The sequence below is a fragment of the Lutra lutra genome, chromosome 2, assembly GCF_902655055.1.
Source record: "Lutra lutra chromosome 2, mLutLut1.2, whole genome shotgun sequence".
Classification (NCBI taxonomy): Eukaryota; Metazoa; Chordata; class Mammalia; order Carnivora; family Mustelidae; genus Lutra; species Lutra lutra.
The window spans coordinates 101,984,917-102,011,000 of NC_062279.1; the positions used below are offsets into that span (position 1 = coordinate 101,984,917).

The following is a 26,084-nucleotide window of genomic DNA, read 5'->3' on the forward strand; positions in this document are numbered from 1 at the left end:
CTTATCTCTTTTAGCCTTTAATATTCATTTTAGTTTTTAAATCACACATATTTACACTTTCAAACCTATTTCATCGATGTCAGGTCATGATCCCAGGGTCCTGGGATCGAGCCCCTCATCGGGCCCTCTGCTCAGTGGGGAGCCTGCTTCCTCCTCTCTCTCTGCCTGCCTCTCTACCTACTTGTGATCTCTGTCTGTCAAATAAATAAATAAATAATCTTAATAAAAAAATTAAAAATAAATAAATTCAGAAAAAAGTATCTTAAACTTACAGAAAAATTATAAAAATAATAGACTCCCAAATAGCCTCCACTTTAATTTACAAATTCATAACATTCTGTTAAGTTGCAAACATTCTTGTGAAATACTTTAATCACACTGGTACTTATAAATAATGTATCATATATCTATGAACTTGGTCTCAGATGCATGAAGGTGAATACCCCCCTCATCTACACCACTCAATGACAAATACTTGTTCCTGGCTAGAAAGCATCCAGGGTAACTGTGGAGTGATGAAAGTAAACCCATCAGTATTATCCAGGGGAAAACAGCATTATACTCTGCCAGTGATGAGTTAGAAGGCACTGCTTAAATACAAATGACAGCATGACTCCTATAGATAAAAATAGTCCCTGCATATTCCTTTGGCAAAGCCAGTCTGTTTGCTTCTACCTGAAAATCATGTCTATGTGTTTTCTTTATCATAGTGTCAATTCCTCTTCAAACAACGTAAGCCGTGGGACTGTGGGGCTGAAGCAGGGAGAAAAGAAAGCCATAAGGACCAGAATATTTGATCTGGATGTTGCCAGGGTATTTCCCAAGTTGGGAATGACTAATGGAGAGAATGATTTGGGGGTTGGAACTCATCCCTGGACCAATTTTATAAGATCAGTTGAGCAGATTTACATTCTGCTGGTTTTTTCTCTCTTAGAGACTTGAATCCTGATGCTTTAGTTCAGCATCGAGATGGGAAGTCTTAGAATGCCATTTGTAGATGATGCCTGGTCTTCAATCACAGCCTCCCAGACAGCTTCCCTGCTTTCAGCCGATGCAGCAGGCAGTTCGCTTTGCTCACCTGAGTGTCAGTCCCCAAGCAAACATTCCTCCACATCTATCCTGTGTCCTTCTTAGACATGGCAGGAGCTTCTTTGGCCTACATGCAAACCCCCAGCAAGTATACAGGAGAGTTCATGCCCCTGGGAGCAGCCCTCACCCAATGGGAGTGGTAGATAAGTACTCCCATCTCTGGGCTTCCAGTGAGGCAGCTCTTGGAGACATTGTGCACTTTTCAATGTGGGCCCTTGTGGAATCAAACAGCATGGCCCATGATAATGGCCTTTCAGTCTTAGCCTCTCTGTTCCTTCATTCCTGCATCCTAGCTAAACCACTACCACCTGAAGCTTTGTTTCTCTCTCTACTTTTGGGAAACCCAAACTAAAGCCTCATTTACTCCTCTGAAAATTTATTGAAGGCAACTAGATTCAACTCTGCCTGTTTTACTAAATACCCTTAAGAGCAAAGACAATGCCTATTTTACCCATCATTTTATTCTAGAGCCCAACATAATCACTTGAGTCAAGAAATCCTGGCTAAAAAAAAATTAATTAGTTAAAATAAGGCAGAAGAACATTCATTTCTTATTCATCATTTTGGAAAATAACATACACTGCTTTTGGAATTGCACAAATACCACTCGAGAATCCTTTATTCTCCTGGTTCGGTTTTATAGTAACTATCCACAAGGTTAAAATAATAAAATAAAATCAATAGCCAGGAACAATTTGTCAAATTATTCATTAAATATCCATTCAAACTCACTAAAATCTAATAGTTCCTTTATACTTAGAGTCTTTTAAGAAATTTAGTAAGAAGATCATGTTCCCCTATGTCTGTATAGAAATAGCATGGAGACACTATGGCTGGGGTAAAGGGCTTGTCTTATCAGAATACCAACCATAACGGGCAACACACCTTTGTCTCATTTGGTTGTCTGCCTCCCTGTTAAATGATATGCCCTCTGAGGGCGGGCACTATGGTTAAATTCTTTTTTTTTTTTAATTTATTTATTTATTTATTTATTTGACAGAGAGAGACACAGTGAGAGAGGGAACACAAGCACAGGGAGTGGGAGAGTGGGAAGCAGGCTCCCCGCTGAGCAGGGAGCCTGATGTGGGGCTTGATCTCAGGACCCTGGGATCATGACCTGAGCTGAAGGCAGAGGCTTTAACCCACTGAGCCACCCAGGCGCCCCAAATTCTTTACTCTATAATCAAGAGAACTTAGATCCAGTCCTGGAATTTGGTGGATCCCAATAGTTATTCACTAAATGAATAAAAGCATTTTTTTTCTTTCTTCTACTTTATTTTTTCTTTCTCTGCTCCTCATAGAGGACAGGATGAGACAGGAGAATGGGGTGGGAGAAGACCAGAGAGGAAGGGAGGGGATAAAAGGGAAAGGGAAGTTCATAAAAGTGTGGGAGAGGAGAGGGGAGGAGTGGAGAGAGAGGAGGGTACTAGAGGTCAAGGAAGGGGAGAGGTGGGGAGAGAAAGGGGGACAAGGGAGTGAAGGAAGACAAAGGAAGAGTAACCTACCATTGAGCAACATCTGCCCATCACTCCTGAACACGAACGTGGCATAGAAAGATTTTCTGAGCTAAGGAAATTGTTCTCAAAACTGAACAAAATAATTATTTTTAAGAATAAGTAGACTAATATGTATGAAGATCTGTTAATAAGCCTTTAACTGCCTCCTCATTTTTCCTACAGCCTGAATATTTAGCTAGTATGCTTACTATGTTTACATAGACGTCTCACTTATATTTATAAATATATCTGTAGAAATATTTCTGTACTATTCTCCGTTTCACACCACAAGAATGTAAAACTGTGTATTTTCATTTAGGTTCAGAGAAGATATTTTTTGCTAAACCAATTAGTTGGTGAGTTCTTTAAGCAATTCCCAAACCTAACCCAGAAATCACTATGAGCTAGTTAATGCCTGGACCACATCATCTTCCATGTCTAACCTAAAACTCTGATGAAGACATTCTCTCTTCCATCATCTCCCATTCCCTTCCATTTAACATGTCCTCAGGGCTCCTGCTTATTTCAGGTTTGGTCTAAGAACCATAGACAAACAAATTATTTTTTCAAGTGTTAGCAGGCTAGAGATTCATGTGGCCTTATTTTTCACTGAACTCAGAAGATTAAAACCTCTGGATAACTTTTCTTGTAAAGTGACAGGGACCTTCCTGATTGGGCCAAATCTCAACAAGTAATTTAAGTTCAGCCTCCCTGGTTCAAGTACTTTCTCTCCAACCCTATCAGAAGACTTGACAAATGATTATTACTTTTCTTTCCCCATGAAATATATTATATATAGCTTTCTTAAGTATAGACATTATATATCCTTTTCCTTTTTGGATGACTCATACTATCCACACCTATGTGTGTACAACTGTGTGTGTGTGTGTGTGTGTGTGTTTGGGTGGGGGATACGAGGTTATAGGAATACTAGCTTCCACGTTAAGGATGTCTTTCAGAGTCCAACACTCCATCACTTACTTTGCTACAGATGCCCTTTGATGACTTCCAGAAACTGACCATTGCTTTCCAAGTTGTACATTTGGTTTACAACAGAAACTTCTAGTGATCTGGGTTTTTCAGTTGCTCACAGGTAACTGGTTGCCATTCTGATCTCCAGGTAAACTCAGTGTATTTTGGGTTTTTTGTCTGTTCTCATGTTTATCATGTTCTCATTTTTAATTTAATTTAATTTAATTTAATTTATTTATTTGACAGAGATCACAAGTAGACAGAGAGGCAGGTGGAGAGAGAGGAGGAAGCAGGCTCCCCACTGAGCAGGCAGCCCAATGTGGGGCTTGATCTCAAGACTCTGGGATCATTTCCTGAGCTGAAGGCAGAGGCTTTAACCCACTGAACCACCCAGGTGCCTCAATGCCTTCTTTTTTTTTAAATTCAGATTCCACATTCCTCCCATAATTCCCAGCCTGCTATTAACTTTGGACAGTATTTCTCGAGTGTTATTATTTCTTACAGTTTTTAATAAGCAAGGCACAAGATACCACCATCGCCTTCTTTCAAAGAGACCACTCATCCTCTAGAAAAGTCCCTTTCATTTATTACATTATGGATTCCATCACTCACTACAGGCTATATCCAAACTTAGACTTCTAAGGAATAAATTATAAGTTGTTTTAGTACGCAGTAATCTCCCAGATGATAGTAAAGCTTACTTGTCATTCATTATTTCATTTATTCAAACAGTACATATTGAGCACCTCTTCCAGGAATAGCTGGGTATTTTTTAATGAGTTTGGAAGCCAACATGCATATTGAACTATGGCAACCACCTCAATGTTGTATGATATCAGACTGATTAAAGTGAAATTTGATTTGGAAACACAGGGGTCTTATAGGAGAACAGTTGACAACTAAATTTTAAAAATCACTTTTTAAACACATGGGGACAATTGAATAAATGCACTTAAAGGGACTGACATTGCGCAATCATGAGAAGGCTATAAGGAGGACTATGATGTAGGATTAAGGTAAGGGTGAGAGAAGATGGTGGAGAGCTCTAATAACAATGGCCAAAAGGTCATGTTTGAATAGGATGGAGCTGTGAGGGGATTAACAAATGCTGAAGGGGCAGCCAAGATAACTGCTCCAAACTAGTTGTGTTTGGAAAGTGCAATGACCTGTTCTTCCTAGGTTCAGATTAAACCATATTCATCTAAGAAAAAGAACTGCATGGTGCCTGGGTGTCTGAGTCAGTTAAGCAACAGATTCTTGGTTTCACCTCAGGTCATGATCTCAGGGTCATGAGATCCAGCCCCAGGTTCAGCTCCATGGTCAGCACAGAGTCTGCTTCAGATTCTCCCTCTCCCTCAACCCACTTGGGTGCACAGGGGTGGGCGCGTGCGCGCACGCACGCACACACACACACACACACACACACACATTCTGTCTCTCACTCTTAAATAAATAAGTAAATAAAATCTTTAAGAGAAAGTACTGCGGCTTCTGACTTTTTTGCTAAAAAAAAGCTAAAAATCTGCTAAGAATTCACCACTCTTCTTGGGTTTCCAAGGAAGCACTCTACTTTGCTTCCAGAATCTCCTTACACCTGTCTTTTCCTCACGGCCTTGAGATTAAAAGACAAAGTCTTTGACCTGAGTCCCATTTTCATTATTGCTTTGAGCATCTTCAGATAAAGGAGGGAGCAAATTTTTCTTATAATTTGAATGGGACCCAGTCATAGTAACTCTTTCAGAACCAATGCCCTCTTTTTATAATAAGTATTCTTTGTATGAATATATAAATATTATAAAGAACCCCAAAAATGGAATGACAGAAGAACATAATATTACATCAGCTTAAGGCTACAAATGGATAACGTATAGAAAGTATGAGTTTGGAAGGTACCTGACCTGTGAAGACTAAATGTGGCAGAGTTGCGGGAAGGATCATTTAGAAGCAGCCCAAGGATTTCAGTGAAGAACGTAGGGGAAAATTTAAAAAAAAAAAAAAAATGTTAGATCTGGAAGTAGCGTCCAGGAATAAGAACAATTAACACTGTTTTCAAGTGACTTCCTAAGTGCAATGAGGGAATTAACTTTTTTCATCCCTTCTTTTAAGAACCAATAAGCTTGAGGAAATTGTTCTAATCTTTGGTTGTAATACAAGCTACAGATGAGAAGTTGTATTTACGTGCTAAATTAAACAGCAACATCCCACCATTTTTTTTTTTCCAGTTAGTATATCTGTTGACCTAAGTGGTTTAATTTACGCCTAATATCCACTCCTTGGAAGAAGTCTTGGTAATAGGAGGTTGAAAACATTTGTTTTGAATATAATTAACTACCTCCTAACCTGGTTCCCCAAAGCATCAGTTTTGCCTTAGGGCCTGAGAGGGTTTGCCTTATGGTCTGAGAGGGTTTAAAATGGTAATGTTCCTTACAAGAGAAAAAGAATATTGGAAAAGGAATTAAGATGGAGGGAAAAGAAGAGTTTTGGCGCAGATGGCCTGGTTTGTAATGGGAAAAGAGGTCAGGAGTAATATAGCATTCCATTTCATTTCTAAGATGAAAAATACCTACATATTGGCAGAAAAAGTCTGTGCTTCTGATTCAGACAAGGAGGTCAGGTCAAAATTTATCTTTTAAAGAAATAGATCATGTAATTGGTTGTTGAAAGTAATTGAAAGTTGGCACAATTGGAGAACCATTTCCCCGGAAGACTCACTCTTTTTAAATTGAGCAAATGTCAGAACCAGACATTAAAAAGCTAATGTTTGTCTTCTAATTCTCAAATACCTTATTGTGTGTTTTCCTGTGGACTTGTGTACACGAACTTTCCTAGGTTTATGTAAACAGTTCATACCAGGCTGCCTCTGACCACTGATCCCTTAAATGGAAGCAGCATTTCAGAAATTATTAGTGGACTTGAAATAGGAGGAATGGTTAGAAAAGTGATTTGCAACTCTTTCAGCACCAACGCCCTCTTTTTATAATAAGTATTCTTTGTATATTCATATTTGACTTTTGTGTATTTTTTTCCAAAAACAAAATATAACGCAAATAAGGGCATTAATCTTTTCTAGTCCCACTTTTCCCCTTAGGTTAAAAAATAGGGGCACCTGGGTGGCTCAGTGGGTTAAACCTCTGCCTTCCGCCCAGGTCATGATCCCGGGGTCCTGGGATCGAGCTCCGCATCGGGCTCTCTGCTCAGCAGGGAGCCTGCTTCCCTTCCTCTCTCTCTGCCTGCCTCTCTGCCTACTTGTGATCTCTCTCTGTCAAATAAATAAATAAAAATCTTTAAAAAAATTATATCTACTTATAAGTGATTGAATAAATCAAAATTTTTTAAAGAATGTTTAGATAGATACCATTTTGAGAAAAATATCTCTCATTATGACATTACCAATGTTTGGGGGGAATAAAAGTGTTTTTTGCTATTTTGGGGTTTGGATCATTCTCTTTTAAATATCCAATTAAACCATGTACAGGGCTTTAAAAATTCAAGTACTGCTAAAAGGCTTTCAACTTAAGCAACATTGCCATTCAGTATATCTTACTGCCCTTGATACCTTCTCCTTACAGATAATTATTTTTGACTCATAGCTGTTTATTCTGGTATATACCTCCATATTAATAAATAATATGTTTGTATTATTATTTCCTTTTCAGCTCTATTGAGGTATAATTGATAAATAAAATTATAGTATATTTAAAGTGTATATCATGATGAATATATATATATATATCATGAAATGATTTCCTCATCTAGTTAATTAACACAACCATCATCTCACATGTTTATTTTTTCTTGTGTGTGTGTGAGAACATTTAAGTCTACTCTCTTACAAATTTCAATTTTATAATACAGTGTTACCAACTACAGTCACCATGTTGCACATTAAATCCTCAGATTTTATTCATCTTAAAATATTATTAATCTTACTTATCAAAAAAAAGTATAACTATGTGCGGGGATGGATGTTAACTTGTTGTGGTGATCATTTGGCATGTATACCTATGTCGAATCATTATGTTGTACACTTAAAAGTAATGCAATGTTATATGTCATTATATCTCAATAAAAAAGATAAAGAAGGTCTTGTTAATTAAAAACATACATACATACAGTAAAATTAGCTTCTGTTTTGGTGTACAGGTCTGAGTAGATGTGTAGATTCACATAGGTACCAACACAATCAAGTCAAAGAACAACTCTATCACACCAAAAAATCTCATCTTGAGCCTGTCCTTACCCCAACCCTAACCTCTGAGAACCACTGATCTAGCTGTAACCCATCACAGCAGCTTTGCCTTTTCCAGGATGTCACATGAATAGAATCACACAGCATGTGATCTTTTGAGACTGGGTCTGTGGGGAGTCAATTCTTCCCTGCATTTTTACACATTTTGTGACAGCCTTTATTCCAGATTATCTTTGAGGCCCTTTACTATGATAATTTCAAGGTCATTTGCTAAAATGGAGGTAGCTCCATTGTTTTTGACTTGAACATGCAGCCTATGTTTGCTGCTCTGCCACGGGTAATAAAGACCTTTTGTCTCTCACATAGGAGTCTCCTTGTTCTATCTGCATCTATGACACTGTGGCAGCTTCAGTTAGCTTGCACGTAGGGTTAGACTTCCGACCCTTCACAATTTTTGATGCTCGTTCCATTTGGCATGATGCATTTTTGGATCGTTGGGTTTTCATGTGTACCAGTAGTGCATTGGCTTCCTAGGGCTACCATAACAAAGTACCACACACTGGGTGGCTTGAGAATGTATTGTCTCCCAGTTCTCGAGGCTCAAAGTCTCAAGTCAGGGTGTCAGCAAGGCCATGCTCCCTTTGAAAGTTGGAGAGGAATTCTTCCTTGCTTCTTGCCAGCTGCTGGTGGTTTGCCAGCAATTCGTAGGGTTCTTGGCTTGCAGCTTCATACTTCCAATCTCTGCCTTTGGCATCATGCGGCCTCCTCCCCATCTGTTTCTGTCTTCACATGGCCATCCTCCTATATGGGCTCCAGTCATATTGGATTAGGGGTCCATCCTACTTTAACAGAACTTCCTCTTAATTAATTAATTAAATCTGCAACACTCCAGTTTCTAAATAGGGTCACATTCTTAGGCACTAGGGGTGAGGACTTCAACATATCCTTTGGGTGAGGAGACACAATTCAGCCCATAACAAATAGTTCATCTCTTTTTATTTATAAGTACTACTCTGTTAAAATTGGATGTATCACAGTTTGTTTATCTATTTGCCTACTGCAGGACATTTGTGCTGTTTCTAGGTTTTGGTAGTTAATGAGTGATACTATTACAAACATTTGTGTACAGAGCTTTGTATGAGCATAGCATTCGTTTCTCTAAGGTAAATATCTAGGAGTGGAATTGCTGGATCAAATGGAACTTTATCTGAAACTGTTTAACTTTTTAAGAAACTGTTTTCCAAAGTGGCTGTAGCTTTTTAGCATTTAGATGTCCCCTGGCAGTATCTGAGAGTTCCAGTTGCTCCTCATCCACACAAGAAGTTGATATTATCATTTTAAAAACTTTTGCTCTGTGTGTGTGTGTTACCAAATACCTATATAGTGTTATTTTGTTGTGACTTTAGTTTATTCTTCCCTAGTGACTAATGATGTCAATCAGCTTTCATGTGTGTATTTGCCACCTGTATATCTCATTTGTTGTGATTGTTCACATCTTTTGCTCATCCTCTAGTTTGTTTATTTGTTATTGTATTGGGAGAGATTTGTGTATATTCTGTATATAAGTAACTTGATAGAGATGTGATTTGAACACACTTTCTCCCAGACTATAGGTTATGTTGTGTTTCCTTTTCTTAACAATGCCTTTTGCAAAACAAAAACACTATAATTTTGATGAAGCTCAATTTGTCATTTTTTCTTTTTTTTTTTTTTATATAACTTCTTCTTTTTGGTGCCATACGTGTGAAATCTTTTCCATACCTAATGTCACAAAAATATTCTCCTGTGTTCCATGTAAAGATTTTATATCTTATGTTTTAAATTTGATTCTATGATCCACTTTGAGTTAACTTTGTATAAGGTATGAAGTTGAATTTACTTCCTTATTTTGCCAGTGGAACTCCAATTATTCCAGTATCATTGCTGAAAATTTACCCTTTCTCCATTGAATTGTCTTTGTACATTTCTCAATTGACTATTTGTATGGGTCTATTTCTGGACTCTATTTTGTTTCATAGACTTATGTTTCTCTGATTTCATCAATACCATATTATTTTGAGGTTTAGAGTATATTTAAAAATGAGTAAGGTAAGCCTTCCAACTTTGACTTTCCCAAAACTGTTTTAGCTATTCTAGGTCATTCTCTTTTCAACATAGATTTTAAAATCAACTTGTCTACAGCAACAAGAAAACTTTGCTATGGTTTGATTTGGATTGCATTAAATCTATAGGTTCATTTGAGAAGAATTGACAACTTCAGTGTACTGAATTTTCCAATCTATGAATGCAGCATGTCTCTCCATTTATTTAGATCTTCTTTGATTTATTTCATCAGCATCTTGTAGTTTTATAATTTTTGCTTTCAATTGTCTTGCATACCTTAAATAAGTTACAATACCAAACAAAGTCTATTACTTTAGCCCAAATATTTATTGCTACTCTTTAAAATTCCCTTAATAACTTTCCCTTTGCTGCTTCTTCCAATGTTAAAATATTATATCTTACACTTTGCCCATTCCTATTTTATGTTCCTGCATAGAAAGATACACCATAGCCAAAAAAAAACTTCATAAATAGTACATCTTGTCCTTGCTCTTTTAGATTTACTACGGCTCTGCAAATGTAGGGGTTATAGGACCATGATAAGAAAGAAATTCAGATTTGCTTTATTTATATTATTTTGGTGGTATTTTCTGGTAGCCAGGTGGTGGTGTGTTAGGAAGTCTCTCCAGGAGTTGTGACAGTCCTTTGCAACCATGAAGACTGAAGCCAAAAGAATAGTGTGAGAAGGAGTGTGGAAAGAACCTAGGTCATTGATGATAATGGTAAGTCACCAAATGAATCCTAGGACCAAATAGTCCCAGATGTCCTTGTCAGTAACTGTACAAGTCATTATGGTTTGAGCTCAGTTAATCAGGTATTTGGTTACTTGCAGCTGAAAGACCTGCTGTGAAAGTAACTGTTGCAGCCTACCATTCTCCTTGGACATCCCACCCTTCATATGCTTTAACCAAAGTAGTTGACATATCACTCTTTTCCTGGATCTTCTCCTTTGTTCTTACTTTTTCTCCCAGGCTGGAGTGCCTTCCACTCCCCTCCCCAGCTTCCTTCCTCTACCAATCCACCCTCATAGGAAGGTTCCAACCAAATGCCATTTCTTCCAGGAGAATTTTCTGACTACACTTACCTGTCCAACCCCAACCACATTCACACAGACATGTTTACACACACACCATCTTCATCTCCAGAATACTGGTTGTAAGTACTCATGCAGTGCAGCATGGTGCCCGATGCCACAACCAAATGTGAAGCTTATTGAGTGCTTATGTTGTGCCAGCCACCATGATAAGTATATTACTTGCTCTGTCCTTTTTACTCTGTATGGAAAGTTAACGAATTAAGTACTCTTATCGCCTTCATTGTTGCCAAAGAAAAAATCAGGTTTAAAGAAGCTTAGTCAGTGTCTCAGGGTCACACAGACAGCCAGTAAGTAGTGGAGCTATAAAAATTCCAACGTAGGTCTGACTCTAGACTGGAACTGGTGTAGAGAACAGTACATATAAGTGAGTGTATGTGGCACAAAACATTGCTTTATTCTCACTGTTACTGCCTATCACGAAAAAGAGACTGTGTTGGATTTTACTGTTCGCTTCTCTGCTGGCGTGCATGCAGCAGAGAGACGTGATGAACACACCCATTGATCAACGGGCAGTCATCCTCTCAGAGGGCCAGAGCTCCTACCTGCTTGCTGCCAGCACTACCCCAGGCTCCAGCTGTGGCCAACTGAGCCCTTCCCTTCTCTATCTATCAAACACATCTATCCTTATGAGCCTTTGACCAGCCCTGGCAGAGCTGTGATTAAGTTAATTCTCACTAAGATGTTAGTAACTGACAATGGTTGTGGTTTCCCTTCTCCAATGTGTATTTCTTAATAATGGACTTTTGGAAAAAGTGCTGTTGAACATGAAGAAATGTCTCTTTTGTGGTAGAATCTCAAGTACATTATGAGATTTTTTTTTTTTAATTTATTCATTTGACAGAGAGAGATCACAAGTAGGCAGAGAGGCAGGCAGAGAGAGAGAGAGAGAGAGGAGGAAGCAGGCTCCCTGCCTAGCAGAGAGCCCGATGTGGGACTCGATCCCAGGACCCTGAGATCATGACCTGAGCCGAAGGCAGAGGCTTAACCCACTGAGCCACCCAGGCGCCCCGTTATGAGATTCTTGAAGGTAAACTGTGTTGAATACACACTCAGGAAATATTTTTTAAACAAATTTTGGTAAGATGGTTATTTTAGTGGGAGGGATAGTGTAAAACAAACAAACAAACAAACAGTTTTTTCAATATGAAAGCATTTCATTCTCTTCAAGACACATGAGGCTTTTTTGGTTGATTCTTCCAGGAGAAGCATCCAGATACTCTACCACCCTAATCTCCTGACTGAAGTATTAGAGATTTTAAAATGCCACTATCTTCTCCCATAGTGGTAGTAGTAATAGTTAATGCTAGTAGTAGCAGTTAATGATAGTAGTGAATATTAAGGTTTACATAAATAACTAAATAATTCCCACATTTTCATTTAAATTCCTATTTATTAAGCAACTATAAATGAAAATCAAATTCATTAGGACCAATTCTGTGTAGCAACAATGGTAAGCAGTAAAATGTTTGTCCATGCAGGATCATCCATCGAATTCCATTGAATTGGAAATATAGGGCTGGATTTTAAATTTGCTCTAGAAATAAACTAGGACATGGCTTCTTAAACCTTTTTGATCATAAAAATTTTGATATTTATTGAAATACAGACTTCACTCCAGACCTTCAGTCTCCAGAAGATACTTATTGAGAATGGGTAGAACATACCGAACTAGGACAAGCATTTCAGCTATTCTTCAATAAAGATTTGACACTTGGGCTTTGGGATAACCCATTTTGTGAGATCACACTGGAAAACATTTTTCTTCTCTTTTCCAACCTGCCCCTTTCCCAAAGAATATTATGCCAGGCACTCTCAAATGCTGATTTAAAAAAAAAAAAAAAAAAATATATATATATATATATATATATATATATATATATATACGCAACAATTCTCACTGAAAAGAAAAAGACAATAAGCAATTTTACATGGTGTGGTAAGTGCTAAAATAGAGATAGTGCAGGATACTGTGTATTTAGAGAGGGGGAATTCCTTGCCTGAATATTTAAGGCAAATTTGACCCTACAAAGGTGAGGTAATTTGACATAGAAGACATATGCATAAAGACTCAGAAACTTAAAGAAACCTGGTGTTTTCTGAGCACTGTGAAATGTCTTACACAACTGAAGCCCAGGGTCAAGTTGGGGAAAGTGAGGATACATGAGGCTGGCGAGAGGTGGATTGTGAACAGCCTTACACACCACCTTGAAGAGGTTGAACTCAATCTTGTAGACAAGAAGGTGGTGTCGGAAAGAAACCCAGATATCCTCAGCACTGGGTATAGAATGACTTCAAAATATAACTTGACAAGAATGACTTAGGGCTGGAGTTTAAGGGGAACTTGCTCTGAGCTAATTTCTACAACAGTCAGTTTCGAGCTTTGCTAATCTAGGGGATACACTTGTCAGCTGAGTTTATATAGAAGCTCAATATGCAAAATAGATAAAAGGGCTGCTTTGGTTGATTCAGGACACTCAGCCCCATGGCAGTATTCCTGTAAATGGGATCCCAGGGAACAGTCTTCAAATCAGAGTTCTACGCCTTCAGAAAACTGAATGATTGAATGGATATTTAGGATCCTACTGTTGAAGGGTAACTTTGATGTTTTCTTTGAGGAGAACCCGTTCAGCTATGTCTAGTATAGCTCCCTCCATACAGCATCCTTCAGGAGATGCTTAGAGCACTGAATCAACTCTGATTAGATTTTAACATTTCCAGGGAAGGGGGGGGAAACCAATATTCTCCCGTAGTTTACTCTCTGTTAAACACGGTCATTTATTAACTACCTCTACTTTACAATAAGCTGGCATTTTTCTGATTTAAGCAAGGTTTTTTTGGAATAACCAACTCAATAATATAGCTACCATGTCAACTTCTGTTCACTTTTTAGGTTTCTTCAATGTTTTTTTAAAACAACTCTCCTTCCCTGCTGGATTTCCACTCTCCTACATGCATTCCAATTTGTCAATGCTGCCTCTTGAAAATGTATTCATAGGTCCAACATTTCTTTCCCAACTTCTTGCCTCTCATTACTACATATGCATTTATAAAAAAGTGAATTTATCATGAACGGTCCTGATGGGGCTTTTCTGGTTAACATTACCATAAAATATACTGAAAAGGAATATCCATGAAACAGAGTACAAATGGCATTAAAAAGCAATGTTAAGCCAGACATTAACTCACTACGTAAACATTTAACATCATAGTGAAAACCTTGATGTTGTTATGATTGCCACCTTGTGTGTGTGTGTGTGTGTGTGTGTGTAAAATAAGAACCTAGAAGAAGAGTGAGAGAACATAGGAGAGGCTCAATGTTTGTTGAATGGATTAAGTGGAAAGCCACATACCAAGGTAAATGGACATATCTTTAATTTGGGGATCTCAGATTTGTCCAACTCAAGGGGTTTCCAGTCTTGAACAACGCAGGGGTTCAACCAGGGCAAACTGAAAGGTCGCTGCTTCTTAACTGAATGTGACAAGAGGGATCCAGTGACTGGGACATGAAATAGTCAAGGAAGTGTCAGACATTTTAGGAAGGCCGTTCCCACAGTTCCACCTGTGATGCTGACTTCATGTTGGGGCCCTGGTTTTCAGGCAGAAAGATGGATGTCTACTTTTAATACTTCACATGAATGTGGTGGGGTAGGAGGAAAAAATGTTTCAGGAAAAGAGCACTCTGGCAGGGGGGGGCGGGTGCTTTAGCATCACCATGATGCGTTCTGGCCTGACATGACAAGATACTTCCACTTTGATGCTCTAGGCTAAGGCATGCCATTGTCGATGCACAGAGATGTCCCCTACCACTTCACTTTGCTCCCCTCATCATACAAGTTTAGTGTCTAAAGATTTTCTTTCTTTTCTTCAAAAATATTTTTAGAGTAGAAGCAGAGGGTACTTTGGATAAGAAAGATACTGTTGCTAACTGAGGGTTGATCAAATCTAGCTCTGATTTCTTAAAAAGCTAGATGACCACTCAGCATGGACTCTGACCTCTCAAGAGGTAAATCACTTTAAGGGTGGGTGAAGGAGGGGACAGAAGGCTGTTTCTGTGTGTCTCTGTGTGTGTGTATGTTTGTGTGTGTGTGTGTGTGTGCACACGCGTGCATGCAGGCATGAGGGTGTTTGTGTGTACAGCCAAAGGTTCACTGCCATAAATAATTCAAGAATTCAACAGGTTCTTTAAAAGTGAAGGAGAGGGGCGCCTGGGTGGCTCAGTGGGTTAAAGCCTCTGCCTTCAGCTCAGGTCATGATCTCAGGGTCCTGGGATCGAGCCCCACATTGGGTTCTCTGTTCAGTGGGGAGCCTGCTTCCTCTTCTCTCTCTCTGCCTGCCTCTCTGCTTACTTATGATCTCTGTCAAATAAATAAATAAATAAAATCTTTAAAAAAATAAAAAAAAAATAAAGTGAAGGAGAAAGCTCTAGTAACTGGTGATCTGGTGGTATTATCCCTTCTGGAGAAATAACTCCAGCTTTACGTTGATTTCCTTGATAGACTGAATAATCATGCAAAAACATACAGTTTTACTTTCCTAACTACTGACCGGACAGACCAAACCATACTCACATCAATTGCTTATTTTAATGTCAAATGTTTATTTCTAAGCCACAGTTGCCTCAGCACAATTTGTAAAAGAAAGGAATCCCCCAAAATGAAAATTTTTGGTCAGGATATTTTCTCCACAGTTATAAGAATGAAAAGAAACACCTTGGTATCAAGAATTACCACTTCTTCCACATCATTCTAATAAGTTGCATCTAAATATTTTCCTTGGACATCATTTTTTTAAGGGTGGAAAAATATCCATAGGGGGGAAAAATGTTTGTATTCATGAAAATAAATTTGGGATAGTCTTTGCCAGGGAATATATCTAGAACATCTTTGTTTTGGTACACTATATCACTAATTGTCATATTCTTATTATTTGATATAACAGGCATACTTTATTACATAAAACAAAGTGCACTGAAAATGAACAATGTTAGAAACAAACTGCAATTTGGTGTATCTTAAATCTTCAGGTGATTAGATATGAGCCGGAGCGCCATATACAAATTTCATATCAGTACAAACGCAACTCTCGTCTGTGATGAAAATGCACTTAGTCGCTTAGTTCTTTTCGCTTGAGCAGATAGGGCATCCAATACAACTGAAACAACCTGATAACAATTTTTTTTTTTTCAATAAAAAGGAATGCTCTGGTTTCTTAACTGACTCCCACATTTGAGGGAGCCAGAAGATGGCATTTGCTCTTTAAATATATTTTTCTTGCTGATTTGAGACACAGAGCCACCAAGATTCTTCCAGCGGAAGTAGGCACCACACCTCAGATCACCAGGCCCTTGGGGAAGGAAGCCTGTTAAATAAGTAAATCTGTGATGTGTGGTGGTGGGCCCAGCACCTCGAAGACAGCATGGTGGTTGTGCACAGAAATCCCTTCAGCAGACTCAGTGAAAGGATGAGAGTTCTTTAAGTTCATGCACATTTTATTGAGTAGTAATATAAAATGCTTTTTCTTTGTCATTGTTACAAGTGCATGCTTTGATTGCCAACATTTCAGAAGTCAAATTACAAAGGCAAGGCTTTAGGCTGTAGTGAATTACTTGGGCACTTATACAATTGTTAAAAAATATGAATGGACTTTTGTTGTTGTTTCAGAATGAACCAGTTGTAACCCGTAACTGATATACAAAGGGAAAAAAGTGAAAAAAGTACATATTTTGTGGCACATGACAGAACAGAACAAAATAACTAAACCGTTATGACATTAACAGTTACCATGCATTTAGAGTTTCACATGTAACTACAAACTTATTTAAATTTCACAAGGTTTGCTAAACATGCTAACCGTCTATATGTGCACTGACAAGCTTATGTTAAAAACTTTTAAGAATACTCTCCCCTTTAGATTTTTTCAAAGCTTTTTTGATTACAAAATTTCAAAGGCATTAAGCATTTAGAGAATATAAAGTACGCCAGTATACATACATTTCCAGTATATGTCAGACCACTAAGCGCGTTACAGTCTCATACAGGCCGATACAGCCATTTTTTTTTTCTTAAAAAACATGCATAGGCAGATTTTTTTTTTTTACAGAATATAGATGCTTTATCACTGTACTTAATATGGTGTCTTGTTCACTATACTTAAAAATGCACCACTCATAAATATTTAATTCAGCAAGCCACAACCAAGACTTGATTTATCAACAAAAAAAACCCTAAATATAAACAGCAAAAAAAGATAGATGTAATTATTCCAGTTTTTTTAAAACTTAAAGAAAAGAAAAGATACTCATTGCTAAATTAATAAGATAAGTGTTATATGGAAAGAAGGGCATTCAAGCACACTAAAGAAACCTGAGGTAAGCATAATCTGTACAAAATTAAACTGTCCTTTTTGGCATTTTAACAAATTTGCAACATTCTTTTTTTTTCTTTTTCTGTTTTTTTTTTAAGACTGCCTAATTCATTTTATAGCCATTGTCTGACAAGAGTAGCAAAACATTATCAATAAATAGTCCTTATTTAGTTTGTACATCATTTTGTTAAAAATGTTTGATGTCATCCATTTTTAGTGCTGCGACTGTAAACGTACAATAGAGTAAGAAATTAGACAAAGTTTTCGTGTCCAGTAACATAATAAAAGACCTTTCATTAACCTATCTAGAAGTCCCCAATGCAGTAGGAAAACATGTTCATTCCCCTAACATTGCAGTATAGACTAGCATTAGCTTTCTTTCTAATTTTTTTTCTATAAGCATTTTTAAAAGGCATACCCAAAAGAGGTGTTTAATCACCACCCCCACCAAAATATAGTTTATTATCTCTATCCCTCTTTTTTAATGATAGTGTAAACTGAATCCAATTCCTGGCCCCCAGAGCAAATAAGCTACCATCAGAGGCAAGAACATCCAACTGCTGATATGCAGCAATCCCCATCATGCCCTGCAGCTCAAAAAAAAAAAAAAAAGTGAACAGGAAGTGGTCACTGGATATTGCTGCTATTACTGCCATTGCTGTCCGTGCCGTTAGTCTCTGAGGCGAGAGCCTTGTTGATGGAGTTAAGGTTGGCGTCAGAGGGCATGGCATCTCTGCGAGGTGGCATCCTCTCATTAATTCGGTCTAAGCCCTTGGCCTCCTCGAAGCTAGTGATCTTATGTTGTGGTGAAAATCCTTTGATAGCTAGACAGAAAATCATTAAAAAAAAAAAAAAAAGAAAGAAAAATTAGGTTAGCCAGAGGAAAACAAAGGGCACAGCTGTTGCATCAGGTGAGGTTAGAGATTTCGAAGTGAGTGAGGGAATCCTTTAGTAGAGAACAGAATGACGGGACCTGAACACAACACAACAGACTCCTTACCATACCCGAAGATAACCAAAAAGTTTGAAAACAGCCAATGTCTCTTGCCAACCAAAATGTCCTCTTCAAGTTAGTAAGATGTAAACATTGCTCTGGTTCTTCGTAAGAGTTTATATCAATGAAATCTGAAGTGGATATGTCAAGAGGAAAGTTGCTACCAGGGACAGGTATCCAGACTTAGCATCAACTGGCCACATCATTAGCATGGTTACTGCATCAGACACCCTAACCTAGACAGACCATAACATAGGCTTCCTTTGGCTCTTTCACTGTACTAGTAATGGCAAATTCAGTAGAGTCAGGCAAGCTATGCCTAGAAGTCTAGTAGGGAGCTTTAGAGCAGAAGCTAAAAGGAGCTCTAAAAGGAGTTAACTTTAGGGGCATTTCCATGCCATCTCAGAATCCCAGAAAGGCTTTCTTGGCAAACAACTCATCGGCTGCATGAAGAAAAAAGAGAAATTACAAACCTCTGTTTCTCTAACTCAACTTTGGAAGCATGTGGAGTGGGTGACAAGGTAAAGAGAAACTCAGAAAAATCAAGATCAGATCACTAAGTAGAAAAACGTTGGCCACCCTTCAGCGCAAAACGGGTCAAACTGATGTTCATCTGGTATCCATTACTGCCTAAATCAAAGCAAAACCCTTTCCTAGTAGATCAAGGCAGATGTAAGTGATGCTTTACGAATAAGGAGAAAACGCCTTTCACAACTTTCAGCAAAAATTACAGGATTGGTTTGGGCCCTATTCAGTGAAAACATGGCATTCTCAAGGGGACATATGGATATTTGATTTTTTTTCATTAACCCTTAGTATGCTGCAGAGATAGATCAGACATTTGTGCAAGAAGCTTAATGACTTCTTCAGTGGGTGCACCAACCAGTGAGCTGAAAACAAGGTACATACAGGAAACCAATGACATCAGTCTGCTTTACTTCCTGTGATGTGCAAGCCAGATACTGAAGGACCAATCACCAGAGCTGAATTGGGCTACATCTCCTTGGATGATCGGGGACACTTTTGCAGTAACTTTACCCTCCCCACCTTATTTTGGGGGGTGGGGGAGAAGCAAAGCAGTTTCAAGCTGAAACTTTGCCAGCCAGTCCTACACAAATGTGTAGTGCCTTTCACTAGCATGGATGAAATTCTTTAAAGAGCTACACCATTGCTTCCAAACTCATGAAAGGATGAGAGATAGTTTGTTACCCCACTGCATTTTAAAGGTTAGCAAAATGGTGATTAGTCAACTGTGAGAGGAAGAAGATGGGGGAAATGAAGAAAGACCAAGGCCCAAAGCAAAGCTTCTTAATTCTTCTCTAATTTGGTAATAAATTGCAAAATAACAGAGCTGTCTCATGAGCACCCACCCTGAACACTCAATTATTTTGAGGGACACAATAATGGCACAAAGTGGCATTCTACTCTTTTTCTAAACCACTGTAAATATCATTTCATCATAACGAATAAATACAGAAGTTTGTCAACATGATAATTTGTGAAGCAATTTTATTATTTAAATGGTAAAAGAGGCATCTCAGGGTTTTAAAAGCCAATAGGGTGAGAGCGCAGAAATTCAAACTCTAGCTGGAACAATGGGTATGTCCCAAATGGGGCTCCATCTCTAATCAAATCTCTAACCCTGGTCTGGAAGAATGTGCTCTGCTGTAGTTGCTGGTCAGACAATGGGTATTAGCAATTTACATTGGTAGTATACTGAACACAACACAGAGTCACAGAAACCACAGAAAACAGCCAAACTATCAACAAGAATGCACACTGCAGATTAGAATTTGCCAAGAGGAATAGAGAATTCCCACATAAATAGCAGTTTATTCGCTGCTATTTAGGAAGCAGTTGTATTTTCTCTTACAGTGCTATCATTTCCCCTACCAGAACCAAATCATATGCAAATTCGACAGTCTAAAGTGGCACTTTTTACATCGTATCGAAGGACCATATGCACACAATTTGGGGAAAAAATAAAAAAAAGTGATCTTGCAAGAACAAAATACAACTGAAGAATTTTGTTTTAAAGGGGAACTTCAAATTATTCTTTTTAAAATTTCCAGAGGGTGTGGTATAGATAATATTAAAAACTATTTTGATAGGCAGTCCTCTCTTGACTATATTGTTCAAGCACTTGATTTGAAAGTAATTTCTAGAGGACCAACGATGTTGTCCTTGCGCCATGCTAGGCCACAGTGGGGGAGGTACAATTCTTGATTTTCTGTACTGCGCCTTAGCACAGTGCCTGGCACCAAACAGACACTCAGTGAACCATCAACTGAGTGACGACTGGATAGTCACTGTTCTTGTCACGGCCACTGCCACAGCCACTGGGGATTTTTGAACTCTTTATAATATCTTAATGGTGTTAACTGTCCTACAAATACCAATAGGTTAAAATTTGTAAGACTAGCAGAACTGTTTACCTCATACACAGCTGTCTCACACTGGAATATTTTTTAGAGACATAAATTAATGTTGAACTACAACAAAGCGCTATTCAAACGAACACTTATTTTTGGCTAGAAACTTCTGAAGACTAGATTTAATAAAGCTATTTTTCTTCTCTTCTCTTCAGTGCTGACTGAAAATGATTTGAGGGAGGGACATGGTTCAGCTCAAAGAATATTATTTTATGCGATATTCGTCAAAACAGCTGCCATAACCCCCACCCCACATCGTTCAAGATTTCAAGATATATAATCCTTTGGTTTTCGGTGACTATACTAGGTTCGTTGCGTACAAAGTCAAACATAGCTTTAAGGGAAAAAAAAAACAAACAAACAAACCATAAAAGGACATTTTCCCCTTTAAAGCAAGAACATTTTGGTTAATACTGAGCCACAACTGTTAGCCCAACACCCACACACTCTGTACAAGCTACAGCAAAAAAATAAAAAATAAAAAAATAAAAAAATGAATACACCCAGCAGAGCCCTTATCTGTTGCAGGTACAACAGAAAGGGGACTGGCCAATTTACCTTCATCAGCCTCAATAGCCTCAACAGTAGCTGAAGAGAAGAAAGGGGGTGCAAAATGAATGAGAAAAATGAGCAGAGGATTTTTAACTCTAAGAACAAATCAGTGACGATCAAGGGAGCTCAGAGAATTAATGTTCCTGTAAGTGCTGGATTCTGGTATAGACAACAAAACAGATATGGTAAAAAGAAAGGAAAAAACACAACAAAAATGAGAAGTTTATTTTATGAGCTGGATACACCTATCTGAGTGAACTGGTTTTTGTTCATGAAATAAATGACAATATGGTCAACCCTTTTGAAAAACAAGACATTTTCCTTTTATTTAGATTGAATCAGTAAGAGACTAGGTCAGTCTTAGTCGGACACAGAAAGTATACAAAATCCACTTCTATGCTTGGCGACTTAAGATTTGAAAATGCCAGACAAAATGGCAGACCTCGAAGGAGTGTCATAATATCAGTGGGATAATTCACACTATTTAACATTAAATGGCACGATTCCTAGCACAGTGGAAAAGTGGAGTGTGTGTATGTGTGTGTGAATCTGGAGGAAGAATAAAATCAATGTGTCTGAGTTGCTAGTCCTTTAAAGACAAACAGAGCTTGTCTGGAGTGGTAAGAGAGAGGGAGAAAAGGTGGGCAATGGTATGCACAGTCTGGACTTCCTCTGCCAGGCAACCCAATTTAAAGTCAGTTTTCTTTACTGGAATACCATCCATGGAAAGGGAATTCTTGAAATGCTACCATCAAGTGGCAACATGTCAGTTGCAGTAATAATTCTATCAGCATTTTAAAGAAGAGACAGTCCAAACACTGAAACCTCAGCATATTTCTGAGGCAACACTTTAAAAGCCCACTGCTTTCTCAGCAATTTTTATAATAAGGTTAGGGTCTATATTCTCACCAATACAGGTGTATGAGTCTTTCCACGTTATTAAGGCCAGCTGCTATCTCCCTAATTAAGGGCTAAAATGTAAAACTTCTTGGTAACTCCAAAATGTTAAATATTAAAATTCTACCCCTTCCCTTGAATTTGCACATTTCTTAAAATTTAAGGTTTTAAAACTAGAGCAACTGCCAAATGTACACTATAATTTCCTTACAGTGTATTCTAAATGCCTTCTGATAAAAATGTAAAATATTTACCACTATGGGGAAAAGCTAAACAGTGAAGCTTTAAGCAGTTTCTTCTTTTTGATAATTTGAAATCCAGACAGTGGATTTTGAAATTGTTTCAGTGGATGTGGTTTAAAATATATATGGGGTTTTCAAGTTCTCAGGACTAACGAGGTTCTAGCCCTAATGTCTGTTATATGTGGATGTGTTTGCACGTGTGAGAGTTCAACACAGAAAAACACAAACCAATGGATTCAACATAAAGTAACAGAAAAGGAAACTGAATAACCTAAGTTAAAATACAGGTGAAAATCTGTTAACAAAACAAAGAGTTTTAAGAACTTAAATAACTTAAGTTCAAAGGTAAACCAAAAATCTGGAACCACACCAGCACCCATGTATCAGAAATATGCACTGTCCATTATTAAATGTCTTCTTCCAAAGCAAATGTGGCCCATAGTCTCTGATAATACACCCCCTGTACCTTAAAATGTGCTTATCAGAAACTATGCATATTTCAGTCATTTAGATAGTTGTGTATTTTGTGCAAATGATCCATTTATGCTAATTTTTTTAGAGAACATGTTTATTTTGGTGGGAGAAATTTTTGTTTTTTTAAACTTATTAGGATAATTTTTAGTTACAAATTCAAGGATAAATTTACTTCTATGCCTTTTCCTATCTTCATTTACAAATTTGTGTCTTTTTCTGGAAACCAGAGACACTGATTTTGGAATAAACTCACATGAAAATAAAGAAAATTATCGTGATGCTGAGCATGATTCTCTATGTAGAAGAGGTGTGTCTAAATCATGTAACTATAGGAATACTTGAATCTTCTAGATTGAAGGATAGAGATAGGGGGGAAAAACCCACAAAAAAAGATTCAGGGAAAAATAAGGGAAAATAAGCAAGAGGCTGAGATTAGTTTTTCAAATGTTATAGTGGATTTTTGTTTTATTGATTTTTACTCATTCACTTAAAGTATAATTTAATAGCAAATTTTCATCATGTATTATTTAAATTGGACTCTAATTATAATGGTAGTACATAATGATAGTTAAAACAGCAAGACAAAATTCACAAACGTAAAAGAGTATGCAGTGCTGTTTTGTCTGGTGTGGTGGCCATTGGTCACATGTGGCTATTTAAAGCAAATTAATACAAATTAGCTAAAATTAAAAAAATCCCGTTTTGGTGTCTCAGTTGTAGGAGCTGTATTTCAAGTGCTCCGTAGCCAGTGGCCTCTGGACCAACACAGAAATTTCCATCATCACAAAAAGTTCTTTAGACAGCACTTGTCCAGAAAGCTACACATTTTAACTGGCAAAAAAAAAAGAAAAAAAAAAAAAAAGAAAAAAAGAAAGAAAAAAAGAAAAAAAAACAACAACAACAAAAACAATATCTCTATCTTAAAAGAAATGTTTTCATTGTTTTCCAAAAATAACATGTGATTCTTCTCAGTCTCCTCTGTCTTGGATGGAGAAATCAAAGACACATATGACTCCCGACTTCTATTCAAGGAGATAATGAAGTAACCCTTTTGAGGTCCTTCCATTCTCCACTATAATCTAGGCCTCCGGACATGTATTTACCCGTGTGTCTAGTTTTTCAGTCAAATAGCCAGAACATTTAGCAGAAACGTAATTTATAAAAAGTTATTTTTAGCAGTGGAATGGCTCTAAGCTGTCAAAGCCGTCCTGCGTGTGGCCAACCTAAGTGGGTTGTCCCCAGCCTGCGGGTGTGGTGACTGTTGTGTGTACGTGGCGGGTGGCGAGGTAGGCGGTGGATGGGCGAACACCGCGGTGCAGGGACGACGAGGGAGCTATTCTGTCGGACAGGACTAGTCCGACTGCTATGGGGTTTCAGCCCTTCTTCCCGCCAAGAAGGTCTGAAGACCGAGGCCGCGCTGACAGGGGTGACTAATTCGGGGCTCTGACGACCGCGCGGCCTGAGCTGTCCCCCACACACCTCACCACTGGGCCTGCTTACCGCTTTGCAGTGTCTGCTTCCCTCCAGAAAGCACTCCGCTGGGGAGCATGCCCGTGGGGGTCAAGCCTTTCAGCGTCAGCACGCTCTCGCTCTCTTCTCTGCAAAGGCACAAGGGGAGAGAGGACATCAACTTTGATTTTCTTTCAAAAGAAAGGGGGAAATACATAGTAGAACTCACATTTCCCTCCACCCAGGCCCTCTGGATTTTACTTTATTTCAAACATACTGCGTTTTTATACATTCCTACTGAAGTCATGCCACGTCAATGGACAGCTGCCGTGCTAGTTTACGATTATATATACTGGCGCAGGCTCAGCGTCTTCTGAGTCCCGAAGATACAGAAAACAATTCACATTCTGTAAGCAGGCATTGCCATACAGTGTTTGCTGGACAGCCACCGTGACACCCATAAATATGTTGAAAATGAGCCCTGGAGAGTGCTGATGTGTAAGTTTTCCAGCCAAGGCTCAGCAGAAATGAGTGGAACTTACTTCCCTCGGGAGAGAAAACCAGAGTATATATGAGAAATTAAAAACAAAACAAAACAAAACAAAACAAAAAACCAAAAAACTCTCTGGTTTATAGATTACGGAACTAGAAATTACATTCAAGTTGCTATTAAGTAATTGACATCACATGGTAAGTAGACAAATAATGACAACCAGCCAGGAAAGCCACTGGTAACATTTCCCACCTTTTCAGCAGTGTTTCCCCCCACTGATGTGCTAATAGAACTTTATTGTATTACTCATTGTGATGATTGTCTTACATCTTCTGCACATCATTATTTCAATGCTATTTATTAGTCACAGAACTATTAATCACTTTGATTTATTAATAAATCATCATGATTAAATAACCATGAAATAAGAATACTCTCATCTCTTTCCATGTAGCTAACGCTGTAATTCTACATAATCAGAAAGTGTTTATAATACAAACATATATATATATATAACATCTACTATATGTAGAACTACCAAAGCCATGTTTTTATGAAGCTATCTAACATGACCCAAACAGAATTCTTAAATGATCCCCCCAAACCAGCTACTTCCATAAACTCCTCAACTTCATCTTTTCGTTCAGCCTCAAGAATTACCCCTTCACTCCCGTCCTCTCTCTCTCTCCACCTCCTCGCATCTCCACTCAGCTGGCAAACCTTGAGGGCTCTACCATCAAAGTATTTCCAGCATCTTGCCACTCTCACAATCCTACCACTTCCCTTTTTAAAACAGTTTTGTGGAGTAGAAGCAACATCCCATATAATTCATCCATTTAAAGTATGTGATTTAATCAATTTTTTTTTAGTGTATTCACAAAATTGTGAAAGAATCACCTTTATCAATTTTCAAGTATTTTCATTGCCCCCAAAAGAAAATCTTTGTCCATTAGAGTGGCTCTCCATTTCTTTCACCTTTATATAGCCACTTAATCTAATTTCTGTACATTTGCTTCTTCTAGATGTTTCATAGAGGCAGAATCATACAACACATAGCTTTTAGCAGCTGACTTCTTTTGCTTCCCACCAGCATCTCTTGCCTGGATTTTTCCAGCAGCTTCTGTACTGGTCTTCCTGCTCCATCCTCATCACACTCTCTGCCTCCATCCCTGTCTATTCTCAGTGTAGCAAACAGGCTGGGCCTTTTAATACATATGCAGAGCCTACCACTTCCCTATACAAA

The 26,084-nt window shown here is 38.1% G+C and overlaps 1 protein-coding gene across 4 annotated transcripts in view; it reads right to left on the reverse strand.

Moving 5' to 3' along the window:
- Positions 1-15,518: 15,518 nt before the first annotated feature.
- The window catches only part of PPP3CA (protein phosphatase 3 catalytic subunit alpha), a 323,097-nt gene continuing 312,531 nt past the window's right edge, over positions 15,519-26,084 (reverse strand). For 3 of the 4 annotated variants that reach the window (XM_047718083.1, XM_047718086.1, XM_047718085.1), the window contains 3 exons: positions 24,400-24,497; positions 21,293-21,322; positions 15,519-18,132 (listed from right to left, as the gene is read on the reverse strand). In XM_047718083.1, the coding sequence (XP_047574039.1) occupies positions 17,936-18,132; positions 21,293-21,322; positions 24,400-24,497 (325 nt within the window). In that variant the 3' untranslated portion in view covers positions 15,519-17,935. The remainder of the gene's footprint in view (positions 18,133-21,292; positions 21,323-24,399; positions 24,498-26,084) is intronic. The other variant, XM_047718084.1, reaches the window with a different exon arrangement.